General features: G+C 42.3%; 1 protein-coding gene across 4 annotated transcripts in view; it reads right to left on the minus strand.

The window, feature by feature from the left end:
* The window catches only part of unc5a (unc-5 netrin receptor A), a 149,884-nt gene that overhangs the window by 50,355 nt on the left and 73,152 nt on the right, over positions 1 to 26,377 (minus strand). For all 4 annotated transcript variants that reach the window (XM_005719673.1, XM_005719675.1, XM_005719674.1 and 1 more), the window contains exon 2: positions 22,083 to 22,298. In XM_005719673.1, the coding sequence (XP_005719730.1) occupies positions 22,083 to 22,298 (216 nt within the window). The remainder of the gene's footprint in view (positions 1 to 22,082; positions 22,299 to 26,377) is intronic.

The raw sequence follows: 26,377 nt of genomic DNA on the forward strand, positions 1-26,377 counted from the left end.
AAGCAAATGCAGAGTGGTTCAGTTCATGAATAAACTGACCTTACTATTGTATGATGGAGTCTTCAGGCAACAGAGTACAATACAAGCTATTACTAGATCCACTGGCACACACACACAGACACGCACACAGGCCACATCCAGAATTACTGTATTGTGTTTTTATTTTAATCTGCAACGAAGACAAGATTATTTACACATGCACTCCATTCAAATGTGCAAGGAGTGTAACGATGAACAAAAGGGACGGGGTCACACTCTGAGAGCACAGACATCTTTCTCTGCGTGTGTGTGTAGGTAGGATGAATCTCCCCCTGAGCCAACAGGGGCTCAACACACACAGGGTAAACATCATTGGACTCAATCCCGGGTGAGTCGATATTGGGCTTGTCTGAGTGCAGGACTTTATTTTTCTCTCCCTCACTCTTGTTTTCGCAGTCTCTGACCTCAATTCCATAGGGGTCATTTGCTTATCAAAGGCAAGGACTGGAACTTGCAGGTCCTGAGTGGGCGCTCATTGTGACCAAGGAAATTCAATTAGGCAGCATCCCTACAGTGTGTGTGGGTGGGATTCATCAGTGGATATAGGAGGATTAGGGTTGGGTGACTCTACATCAGGGGAATGCACCATTTCAAGGGAGAGAGTTCACAATGGTTGATGGGAGGCACCACAGATGAACGCTTTTAAGAATGCACTGTCTGCACATCCCGGCAACCGGTCAAAGCCATACTCTAAGGGTTTTATTTCCTCCTGTGGTTCTTCTTTGTACCAAATGGCATCAGTGTCATCAACGGCACCACAAGTGTCCAAAGCTTCCTTTTACGAAACCAACAATGTGCTCTTCCGCCGGCCAATTTACCTCTCCTACATGAAAGAAGTCCAGACATCAAGCTAGGCTGGCAAAAAAGACAACTTTGGAGCTCACTAAACAGCCTGTCAAAATCAATCCAAAAGCACAGTCACCTACCAACCTATACAGTATTTACAGCTGCAACCCCATGTCACTGAACCAAGGGCACAACTGCCTTATCCAGTCTTCAAACTTCCATTATCATGTAAAGCAGCCCAGTGATGAGTGGGCCACGTTAGGTGACGACGAGAGCTTAAAATGGCAGGTGGCGCCATAAGCGTGCCTCTCCTGACAAGGATAACGTGGCCTTCCGAATAAAGCATGATTCTATTAAAGAGCAGGACAGACGGGAACAGCTGGGGGAGGGGATAAGGAAGCGGGGAGCTTGGTTCACAAGGAATACACTAGGACCTTCCATTCAGGGATGTTGGTGAGGTTGCGACTCGAGTCAGTGGGACAGTGTTCTGGGTCAAGGCTCTGCCTCCGGTTATGACCAGCTTTTCAAGAGCTTCTTTTGATTGAGCTGTCCATTTTTCACAATGAATGCATGCTGCAAGGCCTCTGCTGATGCTCTGAATGTCGTTACAGATTATTCATGGCTGACAAACAGGCAAGCAGGTAGTGCTCCAATCAATCCGGCCAGGTTGAGTCCAATGCCACTCCAAGGAGACTCAGGTGGAAATCTGACAGCAGAGGGGGAAGAGTACAGGACGCAGGATGAAAGACAGATAATATAATACAAATAATAATAATTGTTATCTGAAGGTTACCTTCATTTATGAAGATAATATTTCCGGATAATTAGTTTAATGATTTTGCAAATCCACGGTTCAAGTCATAACATTTTTTTAAAAAATTTTTTGTTAAAAAAACAAAAGAGAAAAAAAAAGATTTTAGCAAATGATTGGATTACGAAGAAAATAACCTCCATTACTTTGATGTAATTCCAGGTTACTCTTTATCTGAAGGACCTTTAAACACGATGGCTTTCATCAGACTGAAAAGCTTTAACCAAGGATTAACCACAGCTTCACATGGTTAATTAGCAAAGGCAACATGAGTGTATGGCTAATTAGTTACAAAGAAATTTCATATATTTCACAACCTTCATTTACTAAAAGTGTTTTAATAGAGAACAGACTGACGTTTGGTTAAACTGTGAATTTCTCAGTTGTTCTCCTGACTGAAGTTTGGTAGGGTGACCATATTTTGATTTCCAAAAAAAGAGGACACTTGGCCCAGTCATGAAGAACTTTAATAATACTGTTTGCTTAAAGAAATTTTTAACATATTAAACGATGCCTTCTCTGTGCGGTTAACGAATGGTGAAATAAAAAAAATGTCATATAGGCTTTTACAAGTCAACAAGTGCAAAATAATGACTCAAAACCCTCTGAAATTAAATTATGGTAAAGAAATAAGGCCTCATCTGTATAAGAAAAATTACCAGTACCGGGACGGTACGAGGGAAATTTCTTTTGCAGTCCGTCTGAAAGGCTGCACTTGCGCTTTGGCATATTTTAAACCAGCGGTCCCCAACCTTTTTTGTGCCACGGACCCGTTTATGCCCGACAATATTTTCATGGACAGGCCTTTAAGGTGTCGCGGATAAATACAACAAAATAAAACTAGTACCGGTACCGAAAAAAAGCAAATTTATTCATAACACACGTGAAAAGACCCAGGAAAATCGAGTAAACGATAAAAACGATAACAAAATAACGCTGAAAACCGATAAAAACCCTGAAAACTATACATTTCACACCTGAGCCTCAACTCTCGCGGCCCGGTACCAAACGACTCACGGACCGGTACCGGTCCGAGGCCCGGGGGTTGGGGACCGCCGTTTTAAACACCATCAGGTGCGCTGCATCTAGGGTTGCCAACTCCCTGAAAAATAAATAAGGGACACCTCGTGGCCAGGGCCGGGCAACCCAGTTGTCTTCACCCTTCCCAGTGTGGTAGCTCTTTTTTTTGTGTGTAAATTATTTTTTAACCATTCGACTTGAATTTGATTTAAGCAGATGCATATTCTTTGTGATATGACCATATGGGAAACAAATGATCATTTAGCCATTTATTTTTAGCTCAAAATGACAACATTAACACAGTAAAACAGGTCTCTTTCTTAAACAGAAGCCTGTCATGCTTAACTTTTGAGAATACAAGTAAATCTTTCTTTAAAAGAACTCTGTCCTGCTTAACTTAAAATTATATAAATTAATAGAAAGCAATAGAACAAAAAATATTCTTGTAACTGTGCACATATAGTGCATTTAGTACAATTGGCTTCAGTTGAGGTATTATCTCAGCTTTTCTAATGCTAATCAGCTGCTCCTGTTTGTAAACCCGCTTGTTCCCATGAGCTTAACTCATCATCATTATTCATCTATGTATTACTTTTATGTATTAGTCATCTATTTGTTGTAATCATCTATCCTTGCAGTTGTTTATTACACAAAATAAATTATATTATCACACTTCTGGCCACATAGCGCTGATATTCACTGCACATGCCCATATTAACCTTAACCAGAGGGTTTAAAAACAAACAAACCAGGGTTTACATACCATATCTGCTTCTGCCGTGGCCTGGTGGACAAGAAATTGGTTAAGGGTTCCCCGAGCTTTCACGCCCCTCATGTTCTTCATGTGCCCACCATTAGAAGCATGCCTATGGAAAAAGTGCGCCGACACACAGTGCAGTGCGCTTCATAGGTGTTATCGTGCACTTTTCCAGCCAGGTGTTTTCCTTTTCCCATTCCTCCCTGTACTTTTGCAGCCTTTTTTTTTTCTTCTTTCTCTGAGCGAACAAACATTGCTGCTCTAATTCTGGGCTTACACTGTGCGATTTTTGGCCCATTTAGAGACGATTTTTGAGTCATGCAACCGATTTGGTGATCGGCCCAATTTTGGCCTTCATCGTGCATTGTGTAGTATACGTGGGGTAACGAGAAACGATTAACACCTCGAGCAGCTCCTGATCATCAATCGCTGGTGAGGGTGTCACCGCAGCTGCTCACACTGCTCACGCGCAAACACGTAAACGTCGGTGAAAAAGACGGTGCAGCACAGCAGTGCAGCGTGTGATCTGGACACAAGCGATGGAGGCACAACCTGTAGAACTTTGGAAAGCTCATCCGAGCCTTTTCGATGTGGCATCACAAAATTATCACGACCACAACAACCGTGAAAATAGTTGGATTTACATTACTGCTCAATCACAGCTGCCTGATCAGTGTTTTTCATTAGCAATTTAGCAAAGTTGATGGTGGTGGTGTGTCTGTGTGAGTGAAAGACAGAGAGGAAGAGCGAGCGACAGATTTTCTGTTATAACCTTCATTTTATGGAGGCACAGTGTGAGCACTCAGGTCGCATCAGAGCATCGGGCGGTATAGTGTGAGACCCTGCATCGTGACCTACAAACTTATAACCTCTGTGAGTCAATCGTGCAGTTTGAAAATCGCACAGTGTATGTCCAGCTTTAGATGTACTGTCGTCCGAGACTTGCACCGCAGTGTCGGCGTTTGTTTCCCTGTTGGCCATGCTTCTTGTTGTGGTCATCTGTTGTCTTCCGGTATTTTCTCCGTAAGCGACCTTTCCTCGACCAATGAGATAAGCGGTAATCTGAATTGTCATACTCGAATTGTCATAAGTGTGCTGTCAGCTCATTGGTCACAAAGCAGGAGAAGGGCTGGGAATTATGTTTTCCAACAAAGTGTTACTTCCATTAAAAGTTATAGACTACTTTTGATTATCACTGTATTACGGGACAAAGTGCGTCCCTTATTAGCTCAATACGGGACGTGTACTTTTGTTTCTAAATACGGTACGATTCCGATTTTTAAGGGACGGTTGGCAACCCTAGCTGCATCCCATCTGTGAGGCAGAACCACAGTCACATGCCGCAGGGGGATGACATCACACATACGGGTGCTCTTGGCCTCTGTAGGCCCATAGAAAAACCCGCACATTTTAATCAATCTCCAAAATCCCCCCGGACAGAACGTGAAAAGTAGGCATGTCCGGGGAAAAGAGGACAGTTGGTCACCCTAAAGTTTGGTCTGTTTACAGCAGCATCCTGCCATGTGATTACATTTGTCCCTAACCATCAGAAACCCTCACATTAACTTTTATCGAGTGGGAAAAAAGTTAGCGTTCATCCTCCAGCTTCACTGTGCTAATGTGTTTATAATATGCTAACCATAGCTGTGTAGCTAGCCACCACGTTGTAGCACATCATTATATAACAGCTAGCCCAACTTCAGTAACCCTACTAACGTCACTGCTGTTTAGTTTTTTGTCTTCATTTATGTTGAAAGTGTTAGCAGAGCTGTACATTTTACTTTTTTCAGAAATCCCTCAATCAGAACATGGTATATTATGTTTGGGTGGAAACTAGCGAGCTAACTTCCTGCTAACTTCTAACTCAGTTGAATTAAATAAATTCTGTTTTCGAGGATGCCTGGATGTTAAACTTAATTGTTACACCTGGTGGAGCAGCCACACTGACCATTTTATTAAAGATCAAAGAATTTAGACAGTTTGTAACTCTCAGTGATGCCGCAGTGTTCGTTCGACGTTGGGACCTGAAGCATAGCTTGGACCCGGAAACGGCTAATGATGTCAGACTTAAAGACTGGATAGCATGCACAAAAATAATAAGTGGAATGCAACCATTCTTAGTATGCTTTCTTTACTTATGTAGAGAGCTTAAGGGATGCCCGTCCCCCATTAAATTGAGGGACCATAATCATGTTGGAGTGGCCCGTTTATTACTGCTGTCTGCATAACATTTAAAGAATCATAAACTTCAACTAAACATGCTAAAATAATAATAATAATAGAAAAAAGTGTTTACAAATATAACACAATTTTTCATGAAATGAATATCTGCAATTTCCCCTTTTCAGATGATCCAATCAAACCTTTCAATAAAATGAAAACACCAGAATTAAATTCCCTTTCCACACAGTGATATTGACTTCAATCTTTAAATATAGTAGATAGACAAGAAAACAGTGTGATAATGGATTATTTCTTCAAGTTGCCATGTTCCCTCTTTTACCCCCATGTGCAAATCTCTTGCCAGAGAGGGAGGCAGGCACTGCTCCCTTTACAGAAATCAAAAACAGACTTTGAGTTTAAGTCATTAAATATGTGAAAGTAACTGTGCTTTGTAATGTGTTTTACAGCATCACGGACCGCAAGCTCTAACTTGTGACTGATGCATTGAATGACAGCCAGGTTATGGCTGATCTTTTCACACAGAGCGTGGCTGCTTCTCTCCATCAGCCCGTGACAGCAGCTGTGCCATCCTCTGCAAAGCCAACAACCCTGTCCATAACATTTGTTCACAGAATTGTGCATAGCAACACTTTTTAACTGTACGATGTCACAGACAGCAGCTCCAGTGCATAACTGCAGTTCATCAAGTTAAAATAAGAAGCTTCAGATCTCACCTTTGTGGGTAATTCTGATCTTGGTGATAAGGCTTTGATTATCACTTTTAAATGAATCCTTTTAATTTCTATTTTATTTAGTTAGTGGTAGTTTTCACGTTGAAACAGTTGCTTGGTTGCATGATGGAAAGTTGGATTGGCATGCAATCTATGCAGTGTCATCAACTGTCATGGGATCGGGAGTGCTGAAAGTGAAAGTTAATTTCTGATATTACTGTCGTTTGTTTTGTACATTGAGTCAAGGGGCATTGGAACAGTCCATCCACAAGGGGCATAGAAATAATTTAGCAGAGGAGGGTATAGAGGGGGAAATCATCGCACCCCAATTGAGCTACACCATTACAATTTGCCAAATCCCCTCAGTGTCCCATAACGTTTCCACTAGAAATGTAATAAAAGCTCAACAGCAGTAGCCTAACAGCAGGTCAGGTCCCTTACTATGACACCAGACTGCAGTTATTAGTATTGTGTATTCTGTCTGGTTACAAAACTATTACACCACTTAAGATAATTCTTCCTCATGTGTCCTTTTCCATTGTTAACTTGCAATCAAACACAATAAAAATGATTACTTGGAATGCTAAGGCGAGACGGCTTAATTAGATTCAAACCAATTACTTTTTAAACAAAATTTCACATTTAAAAAAAAAAAATCCAAAAAAGATCTGCAGAGCAGGCCACAGCACAATGGGAAGAAGATGACATTTTTGAGTGAAAATGATTTAAACTCACCAGTAATGAATAATCATGTACACACTCTGTATTCCCCAGGAGAGCGAGATCTTCACAATGCAAGAAAAAAACCCCAAAAAATCCCAACATCCACCGCCATATTCGTCAGTGACACAACACTACGCTAAGTGCACACACATTCTCACAAGAATGCAGAGTGCGGAATAAATGACGCTCAAGTTGTTTTTAGTTGCACAGGTGTTCACGGGTTTAGAACGTGATAATGATTTACAAAAACTTCAGAATAGCTCTTCTCTGCACCCGAGCAAAGACATCAAAAACCAGACATTAAAATCGAGTTTCCATTAATGTATTTCACATTTTTATCTGGTTGCAAGCTACCATACAAAAGCCAGAACTGATTACATCAAATGGACATTAATTCAAAGCAATGGATTTTCCTATTTACACTGTCCCTCCATAATTAGTTTGCCTAACCTTTCTTAATCGTGTACACACACACTGCACAGAGGCAGTGCCGTGATTTACCACCGTGCCCTTACCAAAGTGCCCTTTTTGTAATTACTCTCCATCCAATATCCTAACCCCGATGATTGGCAAGAGCAAAATGTTCCTGATGCCACAGTCTTCTGGCTGGGAGTGACTGGGACCTGCTCCTTTATCTCCCACATACACCTTGTCCTACTGCGAATGAGAACACGTCGGAGGTGAAGGCCCTGAGCACTTTGCTTCTGCTTCCATTACATTTTGCAGAGTGGGAGGATCTGATAGAAGCTTACCCACATGAAAGCCGTGATAATTTGCTCGGGCTAACATGTTTCTCTCCCCCTTGTCTGACATGGCCTTGGGCGCTGAAGTAAATAAGGAAAGCTGCTTCAGGTAAAGCCAGCCTAGCTCCCATCTGGTTGCTGAGTGCTCTGCGCCATACAAATTACATTAAGACTTCCTCCTCCCTCCTGACGATCTTTTGGTCCCTCTCGGGCCTTTGGCCAGCAGTGTTGTTTCAGTTAGAAGGCAGGAGTTTTTGGTAATCCAATGAAGGTGTGTAGGCGAATGTAAATACTGAGCACAACATCCAGCGTTCAGTAAACAGCCTGGGGAAAAGCAGAGGCTAAAAGTCTTTCTACCTAATTCCATTTCTTTCTACATTTTATTTTTCCTTGAAAGAACTACTAAGATTATAATTTGTATTAATATCAACTTATAGCTTTTGCAGATGATGACTCAGAATGTAGCTTCATTAAACATAAATATTATTTACAGTTCTATAAAAACTGCAAATGAAAATCTCTATGTGGAAGTCACATTTTACTGACACTCATGATCATTAGAAACAGACACAAAGTTACACACACAGTTTTTCTATAATTACTAGAGACAAAGATAACAGTCAGTCGTGTCTTTCACAGTTTCCTGTTTGTGAGCAAAACTCTTGTGGGAGTCCAAAAGTTTTAGAACACAAAGGGGAGAGCTGTCTGTATAAAAAGCTTATACACACACTCACCAACCACAGGAAGTACACCTTCCTAGTACTGGGTTGGACCCATTTTTGCCTTCAGTACTGCTGTAAGTCTTCACGGCATTGAACAAGGTGCTGGAAATGTTCCTCAGAGATTTTGGTAAATATTGACATGACAGCATCGCACAGCTGCTGCAGATTTATTGATTTAACATCCATGATGTGACTCTACTGTTCCACCACATCCCAAAGGTACTCTATTGGATTAAGATCTGGTGACTGTCAAGGCCATTTGAGCACAATGAACTCATTGTTTTGTTCAAAACCAGTTTGAGACTATTTGAGCTTTGTGACATGATGTGCTTTCCAGCTGGTAGCATTTATCAGAAATCAGTACTCACCAGGTCAGGCAACTTTTTCCAATTTTCCAATCTGTTTTCTAATTTTGATGAGCCTGTACAAATTGTAGCTTCAGTTTCCTGTTCTTAGCTTACAGGTGTGAGGCCTGATGTGGTCTTCTGCAGCTGTAGCCCATCTGCTTCAAGGTTTGAAGTGTTGTGTGCTCTTTTGCATCAGTTTCCATCAAATGCCTGATTGCTTTCAATCAGCTTGAAGCATTCATCCCTGCTCAATGGATATTTCGTCTTTTTTTAAGCCCTAGAGATGGTTTTGTAGCTCAACAGCCATTCTATATAGCGTTCCTTCCTTATTCTGATCGGTTTGCCCATGTCTACATTCCTAAATGCATGGATGTAATGGATGGATTTCCATTCTCAGGCAAAAAAGACAAATTCAGGACTGAGAAATCTGACAGGAATTATAGGAAAAACTCCTAATAACAACAGTTGCAATTCCACTTAAAATTCACATTATATACTACAGATGTGGCATCAGACATTTAAACAGAACCATATTATTAATTTACACATGACTGTTTCTCTTTATCTTTGTGCCAGTAATGGAGCCAAAAGCTGAATAATGACAGTTTTGGTGACATTAAAAAAAGGCTGTCAGGCAGGAAAATTCTCTGGTGAATACCAAGTAATTTATTCAGTAATTAAAAGTGGTTAATTATTTGGAAAAAAGAAGGGAAAACAGCACTGAATGTGCAACATAATCCTTTAGAAACTGTAAATATCTTAGCAATGACATTTGATTGAAATCACAAACTCAATTCTGGTCCTGGCCAAATGTTCACATATGGCAATCAGCTAAGTCGAGACAAAAGCCAGAGTGCACTGTGCTCTTAAGAAATGATACATTAACCATTTATTATTATTATTACATCACATCTGGCATGAAATCCAGGAGTGAAGCACTGGGGAAAACACTGGAGAGTGAGTGTCAACATTGTGCCATGTTGGATATACATAACTGTCACAGAATCAATTTTGCCTCAAGACGTATGGTACAAATAATAGCCTCAACTCTTACTAACCTTTCTCCGTGTTACAAGAGCACCAGAGAACAGCAGCTGAAATAGGATGTGTGAGGGAGCCTCACAGCAATGAAAACAACAGGGGGTAAGGGTTCACCTTCTCTCAAGAGGAATGGGGAAGGAACTGAGAATGCAGAAAACAAAAGTCCACCAAAGGCCTCTTCTTACGGTTCCTTCAGGGGTCTTCACAGCGGATCACCTGCCTCGATCTCAGTCACACCAACTCTCTGCATATCGTCCACTATATCCATGAATCCATGAGTTCTGGATTGGGGTCTTCAGTAGTCATAAAATATAATACAAAAAAATAAGAACAATCATATGCATCAAGATATACATCAGTCAATAGGGTTACAACGATGGGCCGTGTGACTTCAGGACAATTCTTGTCTCAGGTTGGAGGCAAATAGAGACAAAGAGACCAAAGGTGTAACCAGGGACTGGTACAGAGTAGGGCTGCCACAAGCGATTATTTTGATAGTCCACTAGTCACCGATTATTTTTGCGATTAGTCGACTAATCAGATCATGCATCCATCGGATCTTATATAACTATCATTAGCTTACAGCTTTAAGTGTTTAAGGTGCTAACTAAAAATAAAGACAAGATGACAGTTTATTAAATTTTAATGAAATTTGCAGATTGTTTCGATGAAGTTTAATAAACTCCTTGCTATCTAAAATATAACGGGACACCGGAGTATATTCTCGAGCATCTCACGCTTCTGATAATCAGTTGTCTGCTTGACGTTTATTCAGCTGTGTAAAAACTATAACTTTAATTTCAGCCAAACAGATTTATTCAGGAACAAATAAAATACTAAAAAAAGGCCAAACAATAAAATTTTTAAAGTTATCTAAGTGACTTATATATATGTTTAACCTGAGTAGCGAAAGACAGCGGTGGGTTTGAAAACGATTTGCTGGGAGTCCGGTGTTCTCACGGAGCCTTGCCCACAGCTAGCTATCGAGCTAGTGGGTAACAGACGCCTCCGAAAACGTCGGAGCGCTTTTGTGGTGTCTTGATAAACTGAGCAGATATTTGAGGTTTACACAGCTACATTCTCCCCTGAAAATATGTTAAACGTTTATTTTGTGACCCAGAAAGAATAATAAGAGTAATATTAAAACTAACTAGCTGCCGCCATTGTTGGAAACTGAGCTGAGCTACTTCTTCTTCGCCGTATAACGGCAGCTGGCATCCTTGTACATGCAGTGCTGCCATCTTCTGTTTCAGTCCGTTATTACACTCTTAAATTGTACTGCTTATTCCTGCGTCTTTTGGGATCTTACAAAGCTTCAAACGACGCGTCGACTATTAAATCAGTCGTCGACAATTTTGATAGTCGACGTAATCGTGACTAGTCGACTAATCGTGGCAGCCCTAGTACAGAGCTGTACAGACCTAAATACCAACCCTTCTGCTGCATTACAGCGGGTCCACCACCAGAAGCAGACTTCCACTGGTCTGCTCCACACCTAACCTATTTGAAATTTTATTTATTTAGGTTTTATGCGCTTTTAAGAGTTCTTGGTGTTTTGCCCCTTTTTTGTGGGGAAAAATGGGGAGGTGGTAAAAAAAAGTCTGAGCATATATTTCCTGTCGTGAGAGAAATGGAAGCTCCGACTTAAACCTGGAAACTGTTCACAGCCTCAGTGTGTAATCTGTTTAAATCCCCTCCAACTACCACAGCGGTCACATGATGCTGAGCTTACAAGGCTCTCATTCCAACACGAAGCGCGTTGTTGAGTCCACAATCAAGTATAATGCGACGCATGAGGGGATGAAGCGCTGCAGACCGAGCACGGACTGAGCCTTTAAATATTGATTTCTTTGTTCGAAACCAACTGCTTTAATTATTAATGCTGCGGATGCAAGAAAGAGAATTGTGGACTTTATAAATAACCTGACGCTGAAAAAGAAAAAAAACAACAAACTGGGGTGAAAACACAGAGTGGACCTCCTGAGCCTTGTTTAATACCAGAGGTAGCAGATGTTATGAAGGTGGTGTTGGGATAATATGCAGACATGAAGCACAGATGCACAAAACAACCGAAGCGAACCAAATGTTAAGGAGGAAGTGATGGGCCGTCTTGCAAGACATTTTTTTCCTCCTCCCAATTTATGAACAAATAATTTAAATAATTCTCTAAATAATAAAGTAATTGGCTTTTGACTGCTCTTTAAATACACGTGGCTCCGAAATCTCTCGAAAGACACAGGAAGAGAAAAACCATCTTCAGAAGAAAAAACGCTAAAACAACACAAATGAATTATTCATTTGAATCACATAAAATCCTCAAGATTGCTTCCTGATGGCTCCCAGACTGGGACGTCTGCTCCTGTTGTTGTCAGCATGCCTCATTGAACACCTGCTTCAATGCAAAGGTTTCCTCAGGTTCCTCAGACGCTCTTTTTCAGCATTCCCCTTTTTGTCCCGTGTCGTGTGGTCAGCACGCTGACCGCAAACACAGAGTCTAGAAGTGTTACACGTGGGCAGGAAAACGCTGACTGCAGACTCCAGTTTTTATTTCCCGAAACGTGAGGGAGAAAACGTTTGCCTGCTTGTTTTTCACTCTGTCACCCACCCGACCCAAAGTCCAACAGCCTCTATAAAAAGTACACAGGCGATGCACTGTAGGTTTACTTAATGCTTTAGAGTAAATAAATTCTTAAAGCACAATACACACTAGACAGATTTAGATGTCTTTGCTTGTAAAAGCACCATCCCACCTCCATTGAAATACCTATTTGTGACACTTTCTTTCTCCTCTCCCACTCATATTTTACGCAGCACTTCATGACAAAATTGAAGCTATTCTTCTTCCCCTCGCTGCACAAAACAGTCCTTTCACTACGGCACCACTATCCCATACCCGGGACACCCCGCAGCTTTTAGTTTAAAAAGGAGAAAAGCTGCGACTTGATGTTTGTTTGAGGACTGTGTAAAATACCTATAGTGAAAGTCTCCTCGGGGCCAAGCACACAAAGCATTAACTTCCCAGCCACAGAGTTTCTCTGCCTATCAAAAATCTCTGAGGACTATTTAGCTGTCAAGCTCCCTCACTACACCTGCAACTCCACTATTTTTAAATGAATCTGAGCAAAGCAGATGTTGATTGACACTGCAAACTCCCACTCTGTCTCCCTCTGTCAGCATAACACTAGCTCTTTTCCTTTTCCAAAGGATGCAGAGGTAAGTTGAGAGATAAAATTACATTACAGTAGCAAAAATAAATATATAAATGCGAAGCTTTACTGCCGAACACCAAACCACCGGGTCACGGATGGAGTTTACCAGCTCCTCTCTGTCCAGTTCCGAGGTACATTATGGAATCTAAGCACATTTGCAACTTTGGCCTCTATTTGCTTGGCACAAGGGAAGTGCGAGTGGTCTGGGTAATGCATGTGCTGCAGCATACAAAGCACATTTTATCCAGATGTCTTGGTTAGGGCAGGGAAAGCTCAGAAGTAGTTAAGAAGGATCCAAGCCAATATTTCCATTTACCTCTCAGAACCTAGCTGCTTTCCACAAAGGTACTGAGAGCCTTTGAAAATGCATTTTAAATGCCTTTTCTTAAGCATTCAGAAAACTAAAATACTTAACACACACACCCAGACCAAGAGAAAATATCCAGCAGTGCATTTCCATTTCAAAATGAGGAACTGGCCACAACAAGAGATTTCTCTTTTAAAAATAACAAAAAACAAAACAAAAACTCCACGCACAAATGCGAGCTTGAAGGACTGTATTGATAACATGTCTATCTTTACCAGACGGCATAAATAAATAACTTTAACGGCTCTAAAAAGAACGAAGCACTAAGACTGCTGAATGCATTCCAACTTCCACCAAGGGCACAGCTTTTGTGAGACTGACAAATGCAAAATTACTTTAGAGAAAGCATGGCGCTGAGCTGACGTGGGATATGTTTTGGTGGGAGGACAAAGGCTGTGCGTGTGGGAGATTGGAACAGTGGTGTTGTTGTTTGACAAATGGTAATTATCTTTTTTTTTCCCACTTTTGTTCCACTAATTGCAGTTAATTTTGAAATTTATTATTCCTACATGTCAAGACCAACTTCAAAAGAAACAGACCCAACCAAATTTGAAACTTAAGAACCCCCCTCCACCCCCAACTACTACTTACACAAAGTTGGAGAGTGCGGCCCCTGTATGATTTTATTGGTAGGATCAATCAGCACAGCTGGCTGGTTTTTAATTCAGCCTGCCACACTTTACTCCGACTGCTGCAAACACACTTGCAGTTGTCTCAAGGCCAGACAAACACAGGCTTCAATTAAATCCACTTTGACTCCCCTCTCACTCTGTGCTGTGTTGCTGTGCTTTGAGAAAGGTCTGCTTCCCTGCACATAAACAAGTCCGCGCTTGCACTCGCTCAGGCTGACCTGCCTGAGAAGTCTAATAGAACACACTGGCAGATGTGTCACGGGAACAATTCACCTTGCCATCTGTTTTTCAGTGCTTCATTGCCAAATCCTTTCCCCTCCGTCCTGCAATCAAGGGCAGGATGAAATACAAGTCCCATTATGGGGAAGCAGCTAATAATGCATTATCAATTAGTCCCTTTGGCTACTGATCGATGCTTAGCAGGTGGTACAAGGCCATTTTGTTCATTTAGGACTATATTGTCCTTTTCCCCACTGATTCTCTTATTTCCTTCTGTTCATTAGATCCTGGCTCGCGGACCAATCGGGCTTTGCTTAAACTGCAACAGGACTGTTCTTCGATATTCTGCTAAAGATCACGTTTAATCACTTTTGTGTGGCCCCAGCACCACTGGGACACCTCTGTCCTGATTTCACCCGAATTTTGACAACGCTGAAATGACAGCTTGCTCGTTACCGCTTTCAAATAAATGCCATTTGTGTAAAAGGAGCTCGTCTCCTCTAAGGCATCCGTGATGTTGACCTATACAGATGTGAGAGAATAAAGAAAAGAAAATGTGTATTACACAGACATGGAGAGTGGGGGAGAGTGGGTGGGAGCTGGTGTTAGGGAGGCGATTGGTTGCTTTAATACCACAGATAAGTATTCAGGTATTAAAATAAAGGTTACAGATCATTTAGGCTTAGCCTAGCTTATCTCCCCCTCAGATCAGAAATTAAATATGTCATCACATCACAATCCAATCGAGTGAGTCAAAAAAAAAACCAAACAAACCCCCCAACATATTTTATACAAATGAATCCTCTCAGGTTTGCAGACATCAGGGCTAGCCCTGTATTGTCATAACATTATTAGTTATTTTCCAAAACTGGTAGATGGCTTTAAAAGATTTACCGACTACGTCATACGCGGTATTTAGACTTCAAAGGATTGACAGAGGACAAGAGCGGATGCTGATAAACCCTCTTAGGGATGGGCTATAGTCCCTTTCTAAAGGCCTTTTAAATGATTTGCGGTGTTATAAAAAGAGAATATTAGTTTATTAATATCATGCGTATGACTCAACGATAAACTATTTCAAAAGGTACAAAGAAAGTGTTTGCTATTTTCTCCATCATGTTCTCTTTTCATTTTCAGGAGCCTTGTCGACATCCGGTTCAATCAACAAAGAAAATATAATCTCCCATCTTTATAAGGCGGTTGCAGAGGTTTATTGAAATAGGAATGTGAAATGCATGTATTTTCCACCTGAGAGGGTCTGCTGCTGGGTGACAACGCGGAGCGTGGATCAAAATCGTTTCCATCAATGCTGGCAGATGAAATGCAAACACAATCAAATCAGCCTGGCCCCATACAACAAGCCTCCGCTCAAATGCCAATCTCCCTTCTCCTCATCATGCATCTGATGAGAAATCATAGAGTGGGAGAATCTCCTAATCTATGCAAACACACTGTCAGCATTGATTTGTTCAGAGGGGATATGTCTTTATTAGGACTCGCCAGACGTCTCCTCTCGCCGACCTGGGAAAGACACAGAGCTGTCCGAGGCTTCGGAAGCAGTCACATCCATAACAATTGAGATAAGTTACTGAGGACAGGTAATGAGAACCCATAGACTTGAGGACGGATCGATACTGGACACTGAAACCAAGAGAGGAAGGACAAATTGTGACATCTCTTCTCTTTTCCATGTTCAAAGGAGTTTCTGAAAGCAGCTCCGTGTACGTGTGTGTGTTATGAAACACAAAGGTGCGTGAGGAAGTCTAACTGTAACTAAACAGCACAGCGTCGGGCCGAGCGCTCCTTTTGTCTTTCCTGCTCTGAATCAGATTCAATAAGCAGACCAGTCTGATGAGGGCAGAGGTCACATCTCCCGTAGACAGTTATCCACATGTCATGTTTTCTACAGCCCGAGCCTGGATACTGAGCGGTCTGACTGAAACATGCCGGCACGTCAGACCTGGGTCAGTTATTAATTTAAACCCTTCCACTTGCTTTAACGTTTGTCTGAGCGCTGGGACCGACCATGTTTGGAGTTTGCTGAATATTACCTCTGCTGCGCTGGGTCAGACCAGCTCGTGTCAGAAACAGCCACGTATCCCGTATTCCTTCTGCTGCTCCGTTCGGCTGCGTGAAGGTGAAGGATTCATCGATCACTTCTTGGGCTCGCTTTGATCAGTTTTGTTTTCCCATTTGATATTCTTTAGGAACAACAGCATGACCAAAAGCGATTAGGACTGAGGGAATCCCTTGATGTTCACTCCGCGGTAATCACAGCAGACAACGGCAGGTTGCTTCAATGCTTTGAGTGCCTCGGTGAACAGACATGCTCAGAACAAGCAGTCTGCTTCAACTTAACTTATGTCACACAACCTGGTGCTCACTGTTTTGCCCGTATTCCACAAATGCAGGTCTGTAGTACTAGGATAGGTCTGCGGTATCAATATATGACATAATCTAGTGATACCTTACAATGACATCAAGCGATGACAGTAAATCACAACTTGTTGTAGTCCAATATAGGTATAAAAAAAAAAAGGTTGAGTCAAATTTACATGCTAGTGCACAGAATGTAATCATGTTGCTCCGTCCTGCTTGGCAAATAAGAATTGCTCTCCAGTTTAATAGATTTAGAGCTGTAACGCAAATTGTTTTTGGTGCAATCCAACCTTATCTCTTCTTTCTGCACGCGGCTCCACGTGCCTCAAACCTCCCACAGTTGCTCAAACTTTGGAAAATGTTATCTCTCTCTCCCAGTCTCTGCACGTTCAAATCGCGGCTGCAGAAAGCAGGCACCGTCTCTTCTAGCTTTTAATTTAATGTGCTAGTTTAAAATGCTCAGTTGCTATTGAGAAGATATTGTTTCAGATTTGACTTATTTGTATGGACTTAATGACACCATATAACAAACACTATTATTGCCTATCAACGTGTTATTACTCTATTATTAGTTATATATATAGTCAATTATTGTCTGCATGTCTTAGCCAGAGCATGCTGCAAAAAGGTTTCAGTAGGGCTCTGAGTGAAACTCCAATAATAAGTAAGGTTAAGTTTTAACTCTAATTTCACCCTGATAAGTTTCACTGCCGATTAAAACATTTTCCAAAATACTCAAACGGGCTCAGAAACATCTGGGGGTGGGGGGTGGAGGGTGGAGGTGTTTTTCTTGGTTAATGAATAATAAATTTTTCACACTTTTGCTGACAAACAGCTTAATTATTACCTTTCATTTATTTTTGTACCAATATCACTGGTGGTGGTTTTTCAGGCAGGCAAGTGCTGGAGATTAACGAAAGGTTCTTCAGTGAAAGAAAAAAGGCAGGAAAAAGCCGGCAAAGCCAAAGTAGGAAAAATAATTACCAAATGGAGAATCAAAGGTGTGGAGGAAAATGTGGAGGGAAGGCTCAGAGATGGATGTGCGGTAATAATGAAGCACAGGTAAACTAGAGGGGACGATAAAGCAGCAAGAAATGCAGTAATCCTTCAAAATATAACAGGAAGAGTTGCTGACCACACAAACTCACACCGACACATATTTTTTTTCTCCGCTGATGTGAGAGAATGACATCTTTAACAACTGACATCAGCGGACGATCTCCTCACTCTTATTTTCAGCCGCTTGAGCATCTGTTCCCTTTATGACCAGAATCTCCAGCAGGTAAAGAACTGCTTCACATAAACTACTCAGATCTCACCGAGCCTGCACAGCACAGCAACCAGCTTCTACCAGCTGCAGCCCAAGAGGACTCGCAGGAGAGGCAGCTGATTAAAATGTTCAATTACAGCTCATGATATAAAATGATATGAAATGTTTGCAGAGGAGACCCTTAGAAGCCTGCATGCTTTTTGAGCGTGTACACAGGTGCACACGTGTGCAACCAGGACACAACACTGATGCTAACAAAATAAATACATCAAAGAGTCCAAATCGGTGGTCAACACTGTGCATGCTGTCAAAGTACACAAGGGAGGCACGAAAACATGAGAAAAGAATGGAGAAAAATCGACGGACAGTGCAGACCACGACAGCGGGCCTGCTGCTTCTTTCACAATCAAAACTTCAAACTGCATGTGTGCCTCATTGTTGAACAGCCACTTATCCATCAAAGACTGGAAGAAAAATCCCGTCTGAATAGAGGACAATAAGCAATAAATCTGCACAACATCTCCGACAGTGACTCTTGATTTGATGTGTTTGTGTGCAATTTCTATTAATTTATTGTTGCAATTAAGAGCATCCTTTTCATTTGCATAAGAAAAGAAAGGAGGACCCTTGACAAGAATGCTAATCAGCTTAAACCGAGGCTGATAACTCAGGAGCTTTCTGACAGCTTTTGGCTGATCATGTGACCATTTACATCTCTGGCCTTCTTAATAGCAAAAGCACTGGGTGCAAAACACGGGCAGGAGAAACTGCAATCACGCAGAAAAATGTTCAAAATGTCTCTAGTAGAAATGTGTTATTTTGACAAGGTGATTTTTCCCACTGCTCCACCAGGTATAAATTGTCAATAATTTTTTTTCAAGTTCGATACAAGTCCAAACTCCTCATTCCTCCCACCTTAAGGCAGGATGTTGATATCGGGCAGCTTCTGGTGTGACAGAAGTCCTGGTTGCTTGGCAACAGGTACGAGTTTAGAGTCCGGTGTGAGTGTGACATCCAGGGTAAGAACAACCTGACAAGCCTGTGCTACATACACACACACACATGCACGCACGCTTTACCACTGTTTGATGTGTGCACCTTACACATTTCTTGCAAGAAGTGGGATTAGACGGAGCCATCAGTAAACTCCTCGGGGCAGTGCTGACATTAAACAGCACAAGTGTTTGAGAGATCGATGCAGGTACCTTGGAGCAGCCTTACCTCTGGACAACCACGCGTCCTTCATAACTGCACAGCTCCACATATGAAACATCCCTCATCAAAGGCAGCGGGACTGCAGACTGATATTCGGAGCTGCGAGGAAGCCTTGGAACTTCACAGGGTTTCTAAAGACCGAGACCCTCGCTTGCTGCGGGGGGTCTGTGGCACCCAGCACGACGGATTTGTTTCATAGACAAATAAATGCCAACTATAACGGCTCATAACGACATGGCAAATGGTCCATCATCATTAAACGTTGGCAGAGCAACATCGCATTAGTAATGTTGTTCCCCATAAAGTCAGCAGTTTATGGGGCACGTCATGTTCTTTTTAGCTATTGACAAAACTATTCATATCCCGCAGATCGAAGTTAAGGAGCAGCCTCCACAACGTCACCCGGTGCTCGCTGCATATCAGCGACTGTACATCATCCAGTCAGCGTGTCTATTTAAATAAACAGGTCACTCTCAACTTAAGACGCACTGTTCAAAACGGATCTGAGATCAAGTGTGTTTTTCTAGCTCTTATAAAAGTGGACCGGGGGGGGGAGAAAGAACAGCCATTATAAATTGGAACGGAGAAACAGGAGCAAATATTGTGTAAAAACAGTGATAACACATTTTCTGACAACCCATCCAGCCAGACACTGAGTTAAAATAAGCTAAAGAGATATCACCTATCAGGCGGGCGGGGGTTTCAGACGGTCTGAAATGCAGTGTGGACAGACCATAAATTAAACAGAGAAACCCAAGGTTATACAGGTAACCAGGAACATTGCTTACATGAATACTTATTTTGACTATGTTGTTTAAAGACGCTGGCCCAGTGGCTTTACAAAAGAATAACAAGTTAAATTAACTGATGATTTGTAATTGGCCGATTGTCTGAGCGCATAGGGCTGTTTGTCCAGCTGGGCTCAACTCCAGCCCCACGCCAACCTCACTCGAAAAGCATTTAGTGGGGTGGACGGATGAATGGAAGGATAGCGACAAAAGACGTGATAACCAGAGAGTGTAACACTTGTGTTAACGGCTTGAACAAGCCAGAATTTCAAAGTAATCAAAAGCTAGAGGCCACTTTAAAAGTTTCTAGAGCGCTCGTGTTAATTTCAATTTCAGTCGCAATTTTCATGTAATTATTCTAATTAATTATCTCTTCTTCTGCCAGCTGCACTGCTGCCACACTTTTCCGTTTTCTACTTTCTTTTGTCACGAGCACGTGTGCCGGTAAGGAGCTGCAAAGAAACCAGTGCACACGTGAGAGAAATCTGCAGCCAGGTTTCTCTGATATTTTGATTTTCAATAATAATGTTTTTAAAAGGAGATTATTGGACAGTTATTGGCTGCGACATTATGAAGTTTGTTTACAGAATAGCAGTAAAACCGCTGCACGTCACGGCTTGCTAAGTGTTTGCACTCACCCGTGGCTAGTAGATGCTGACCATTTATTTGACAAACTAAAAAAAGCACTTCCATTCGTATCACTCCGATTAACAACTGTACCAAACTGTGAGAGCAGAGCTGTTAACACAAGAAGGGAAATCAAATTTTATCGCTGTTGACTCGCTGAGAATTTCTTCCTAATGATGCAAATCACACAAGCGCTCCCTTGTGTGCTCATGTTTTCCCCCTCCCATTTTCAGCAAAGAACTACAATCAACTTTTCATACTTTTTGTTTTGTTGCCATTATTTAAAGACCCTGATGCCAAAAAGAAAAAACAGAAGAAGCCAAAACAGCCCGCCATCGACAGACGGCGTGTGAGTGACAGCGAGGTTGTGAGACACGACAGGAAGAGCTATAAACAAGCTGTGTACCTGGGAGAATTTGAAGTTTAAAATCACCAAACATTTCTCAAAGATGCTCATTAGAAAACAAAAACAGGAGATTTGTTTTATTAAGAAAAAAAGAAAAGAGCAGAACGGGAAGGGACAAGCCTGCACGTACACCAATCAAAGCCTCGTTGTGGGAAAATTTTGGAGACTAGATCAGACGTCCTCACCTACCGAAGTTTCAGGCTGAATTGATATCTAGACAGTTAAAGTTAGATGAGCATGCCTTTTTTTGTGCCTACATTTGCCGAGGTGCTGAATGTTAATTCCGAACCCTGTAGCCCAGATGGATAAAATGTTAAAACTGTGAGCTCTTCATCTTAAAACAAAGCGGCAGTGTTTGCATATGAATTAATATATTTCTGATTAAATTTCTCTTCAGAGTTTCCTGAATTCCCTTTGTGTCTGTGTGAAGAAGCCGACTGATGTGCCTATCTTTTCATGCATCTCTCAGTTGTTGCACTTCATCCGCTTTTCAAACATGGCTTTGCTATGTACAGCCAGCCACAAGTGCATGTGTGCACGTGTACCCCCCCACCCACCCAACCACCCACCCACCCGCAGAAAAACCTGTCACGGCCACGTTTCTCATTCCCAATCAGTTGTCAGGCTGTAAATGAGTGGTTTGAATTTTGCAGATCGCTGCTGAATCACACCACATCAGTGTCATACATGTTTATGACACTGATGGTGGAGGCGGGGGACTGCAGCACAACGGAGAGAAAAACAAACAGGTCTCCAAGGTGATCGAGAAGATTTCTGAGACTGAAACCAATGTGCTTATTATGAGACTGGCAGGCTAAATAGGCTGGAGGATGAGCCAAGAGCCCGATGGAGCACAGTAATCACTGGCAAATTGCAAATCCAGGTTTCAGCACACAAACACTTTACATAATGATTCTATGAAGTTGCACATGTCATACATCTGTAGCAGACAAAATGCAAAAAAAGAAAAGAAAAGAAAACTGGCTCATATCTGGGTTGAAACACTGCACAGAAGGAGTCCAAATAGAGGCATAATTCAGTGAAAATTGGTTATCTATGTGGTTCACAGATTTTGCGTCTGGTGTACCTGTTGCTGGGTCAACAGTCCGTTCAATCAAGTGGTCATCTTGGTGAACCCACTCGCCGTTGCACTTGAAGTAGATCTGCGTGGCCGGGGTGGAGCGGCAGGTCAGAGTCACCGGCTTGTTCTTTACGATGTACTCGTCCTCCGGCTCTACCAGGAAGTGAGGTAACAGGTCCGAGAAGGCGGCGGGAAGCGTCGCCGTGGCAGCGTGCTCAGAACCTTGGAGGATAAAGAGGAGGAGGAAAAAGATATTCAGAGAGATGTCAAATAAAAGTGAAAAAGAAAAGCTTTCTAAGTATTTCAAGTTGTCATGAAAGCAGGAGCTGAACCTTGTCGTACTTCGTTGTTGTGACTGCTTGACTGGTGAGCGAAAACGCAAGAAAATATCTAATGCAGGGATTGGGAGTCCTTGGTGAATTTGAGCTCATACATATGCACACGAGCGAGGCAGAAGAAGACAGAGAGAGACAGATGGACAAAGAGCAAAAAAAAGTGAGACGGAGCTGCGTGGAGCAGAGTTGGCAGTGACGGAGATCGGCCTCGCGTACTCTTGGCTGGGTCACGGGGATAGCAAAGTCCATGTCTTTACTCCAGCTCTTAATCACAGCCCTTTAACATCACCACTGATGGACCAGCAGCCATAAATCCCCATCTCAACGACTAGGCCACTTCACACTGTGTTATATGGTTCTTCATCCGGGACTCTAACTCTACCCACATTAAACACGACAGGGCACGAGGCAGGGAAGGTTGATGACTGACAGCTAAACAGCCTGTTAACTTAAAATCACTTCCTATATCCAGTAGATGTCTTTTTATTCCTTTAAAATCTAACATGACATATAAATGACATGTAAAGGAAGGAGGCGGGAGGGGAAGAGAAACACCTCGGAGATAGGGAGCTGTCCTTGCTCGGATGATGCCGCAATTTACGGCAGACTTCTCGCTGAAAAATGTGCTATACAAATGCTGAGTGACACAAAAGAGCCTGCAGCGCACACATCCTTCCTCCATGAACACACTTTCTCGCTCTCTCTAAACATATTAGCCTTGCGCGAGAGATAGCGAGAGGACACAGAACGGAGTAGAAAGAGGGAAATAACCTCTTTACACCACCGACACTCAAGGGAGACCGGTAAATCCCAAAATAAAACCCCTCTAAAAGGAGTGCGATATTAATTTACTGCCCTGAATCCAATATGGCTGACAAACCAGGAATTAACAACCTTCTCCATCACTCCCCGTGCGGAGGGAGAGGACGGCAGTCCACATCTCACACAATGAAAACGCCAGCACTCGTGCTGACCTCTCTCCCCCCCCACTCCTGTCGTCCTCCCTCGCCCGGCCTTTGTTCATCCTTACAGCTTGCCGATGCCCGGGTCAGGGATAATATTACATTGCATCATAAATACCAATCTTCAGATGAAGACATTATCTGTCAGTTCCTCCCCCACTACACATTATATTATTGTCTCTCTTTCTTCTCCCTTTCTTTCCCTTGTACCCCTGTGTGCTGAGTTGCTAATTTATCAGGATGAGATACAGTGAGGCGCGGCGCTGCTGCTGTCACTGAACCCCATTAATGTTGCGTGTACATGTTTAACTCTTAATGAAAACTAAATGTTCTGTGTCCAATGAACGACATACATCACTTGCTGACACGTTGCCATTTTCCCCGTTTTCCTCATTTTCCGAACACATTTTCCTATTGCATGCATTTGCAGAGGAAAAAAAAAAAAAGACAGCTTTCTATTCGAGCGCCTGACATTACTGACTGCGCATGCGAGTGTACGTTTAGGCCACAGTTCATCTTGGATGGAGAATATAATTGCTTTAAAGGAGAGCCAAAAACTTTGCTAATAAACAGCGTGGGCCCGGCAGGTCAGGCTGTTTGAAAATGTGTTGTTCCTAATGATGGCCAGTTCTTCAAGTGGGCCCGATTCCAGCTTTGTGACTACGGCCATTAGCCGGCTGGGCTGACCCCCCTGTACTCCCTGCAGACTGAGGACGACAGCTCACTAAAACAGTAGGCGAGACTCACCTCGCACCTGCCAGGTTAATCATCTCATAGAGGACAGATGATGTTGAAACAGAGTGAAACCCAAGCCACCCGAGAAGGCTGACAAGTTGTGAAATGACTCGACGAACTACCGATGTTAACTCGCCACCGACTTCCCATTTGCAAGGGGTCACATTCAGAGCGAACTCTCAACTTTTGATGATGTTGCCAATTTGTGTTTTTGAGTGTGTCACAAGGGGTGCAAGGGAGGGCGGTTAGCCTTCCGTTTTAGTGCATGTGCTTTAGGTTAATGAGGTTAAACACGTAATTTCTTTTGAGAAGCAAATTGTCATTTTACGGAAGAGAATTCAAGTCACGCACCGCTTTATGTCAAACCCATAATGGAGGGCTGATGCGTACTAAATTGGCTTAGATTATTGTCACGACACAACATACTTCAAAGTCAACGTGCACACGCGCTTGCTCGCTCGCACACATAAGGAGTATCAGCCACTTAACTAACTTCTTGCGGGTCAGTGCACAAATCAAGACGTACAGCCCTGCATTATATTCCGCTGAGTGTGATTGGCTCGGGCCGCTGTTAATTGTGAAATGCATCCGAGCCCATTGCCAGATTATTCTGTAAGCGCAAACAACAAACAGCGGACGCTAAACGTCTCCCTTGTTGATCATACAGCCATGACACTGTTTTAATTGCTACAATACGGTGAATGAGTTCCTGGGGCCAGGCCACTGTTTGGACTCCTGCAGATTTTCCTGTAAAGAAACCGGGATTCTTTCTTCTTCTTCTTTAAAATTCTTGTCGTTTTTTAAAAGAAACACGCCAAGTTTTGCCCTGATATTTGTCTGCAGCTGCTTTTCTCTTGAGAGACACACAACCTCAAATGCACACACAACAACAACAAGGGTGCACCAGCTGTCAGTGTGCTGAGCCATGTTGTCCAGGGCAGTTTTCTTGCTTCACACAGACCCCATGACTCATCTGTCCTGCTGACCACATCAACTCCCAAGTCAGGGGCTGATAAGATGATAAAGTTGTTATGATGCCGTCAGAAAAAAAACACTTATAACATATAAATGTTAAAATCTAAAAAATGAAATGATAATAACAACAATTATATTCCTGTAACGACTGCAACTATATATGCTTGTTTTATATTATCACACAGGATTAGATTTTGCAGCTTTGATGGTAACACAAGACCGTTACAATCTTCAATACTTCATAATGATTTCTACTCTAGTGTCATTTACTTTGCAGGAGCAGGCTTCTTTTCCCCTCGTATACACAGAAAGCTCACGTCTCTTTTCTAAACAAAACCCAACATACTGTAGATGTGCTCCGCTTTTTAAATTTTGCTTCCATCTACATGAAAAGCAGAAAGCGACACAGTACGGCGATGTCAGCCGGCGAAAAAAACAAAACAAAACAAAACAAAAAAAGGGAAAAGAAAAACGTAGCTGGAGAGGAAATAACCCTCTTTTGTGTTTCTCCCTCACAGCACCAACACATCATATGCCCTTTGGAGCCAATTACATTTTTTTTCTCCCAACATCATGTCCCTGAAGTAAAGCATCATTGAGCAATCACTGGGCATAATTTACATCAGTGTGATAAACAGCAGCTATAACAAGTGTTTTATGACACCATCAGTGCCTTACGATGTCCTCTGAAATTAATTCAATTAAAATTACAATCCATAATATTATGCAATTTCTTGTTTGGCTATTAACAGCAAAGCTAAGATCAAATGTGTCTCGACCGCTTTGTTGGTTGATGTTTTCCGTCCGAGTGCCTGGGTTTGTATGAGTGGGTTTCCGGACTCTCTTAAACAACTGAGTGTCTTTATTCAGTGATCGCTCTAAACGTAACGTATGTACATAATGGTCCTGGGAAGAGAAGCGCTGATCAGGTCGAGTTAGAAATGCTATCTATATGCCCGTGACGGCATTTACATCGAGAGTGAAAAATGCAGGAAAACGAAGGGATGAGTGCGGTGATAGGGGGGTGGAGGAAAAAAAAAGCTTCCTCCACCATCATATATAATGTGCTGCACGGCTGACTGATGTATGTTTGTCCCCAGATGAGAAACATTTACTTCAGAGTACATTTTTCAATGAGACAAACACGCTTCAACAAGCACTCGAACCACAAACACAGGCACATTTGGTATCAGGAGCATGCGTGCTCCCCGTGTACTGTACACTTACATGCCATCCTGGAGCCGAGACACATATATGAACCCCCAAAAAGTGCATGTATGCAAAAAAAAAAAAA

Source organism: Pundamilia nyererei, unplaced genomic scaffold (assembly GCF_000239375.1).
Source record: "Pundamilia nyererei isolate P.nyererei 1_Seehausen unplaced genomic scaffold, PunNye1.0 scaffold00001, whole genome shotgun sequence".
NCBI classification, from domain to species: domain Eukaryota; kingdom Metazoa; phylum Chordata; class Actinopteri; order Cichliformes; family Cichlidae; genus Pundamilia; species Pundamilia nyererei.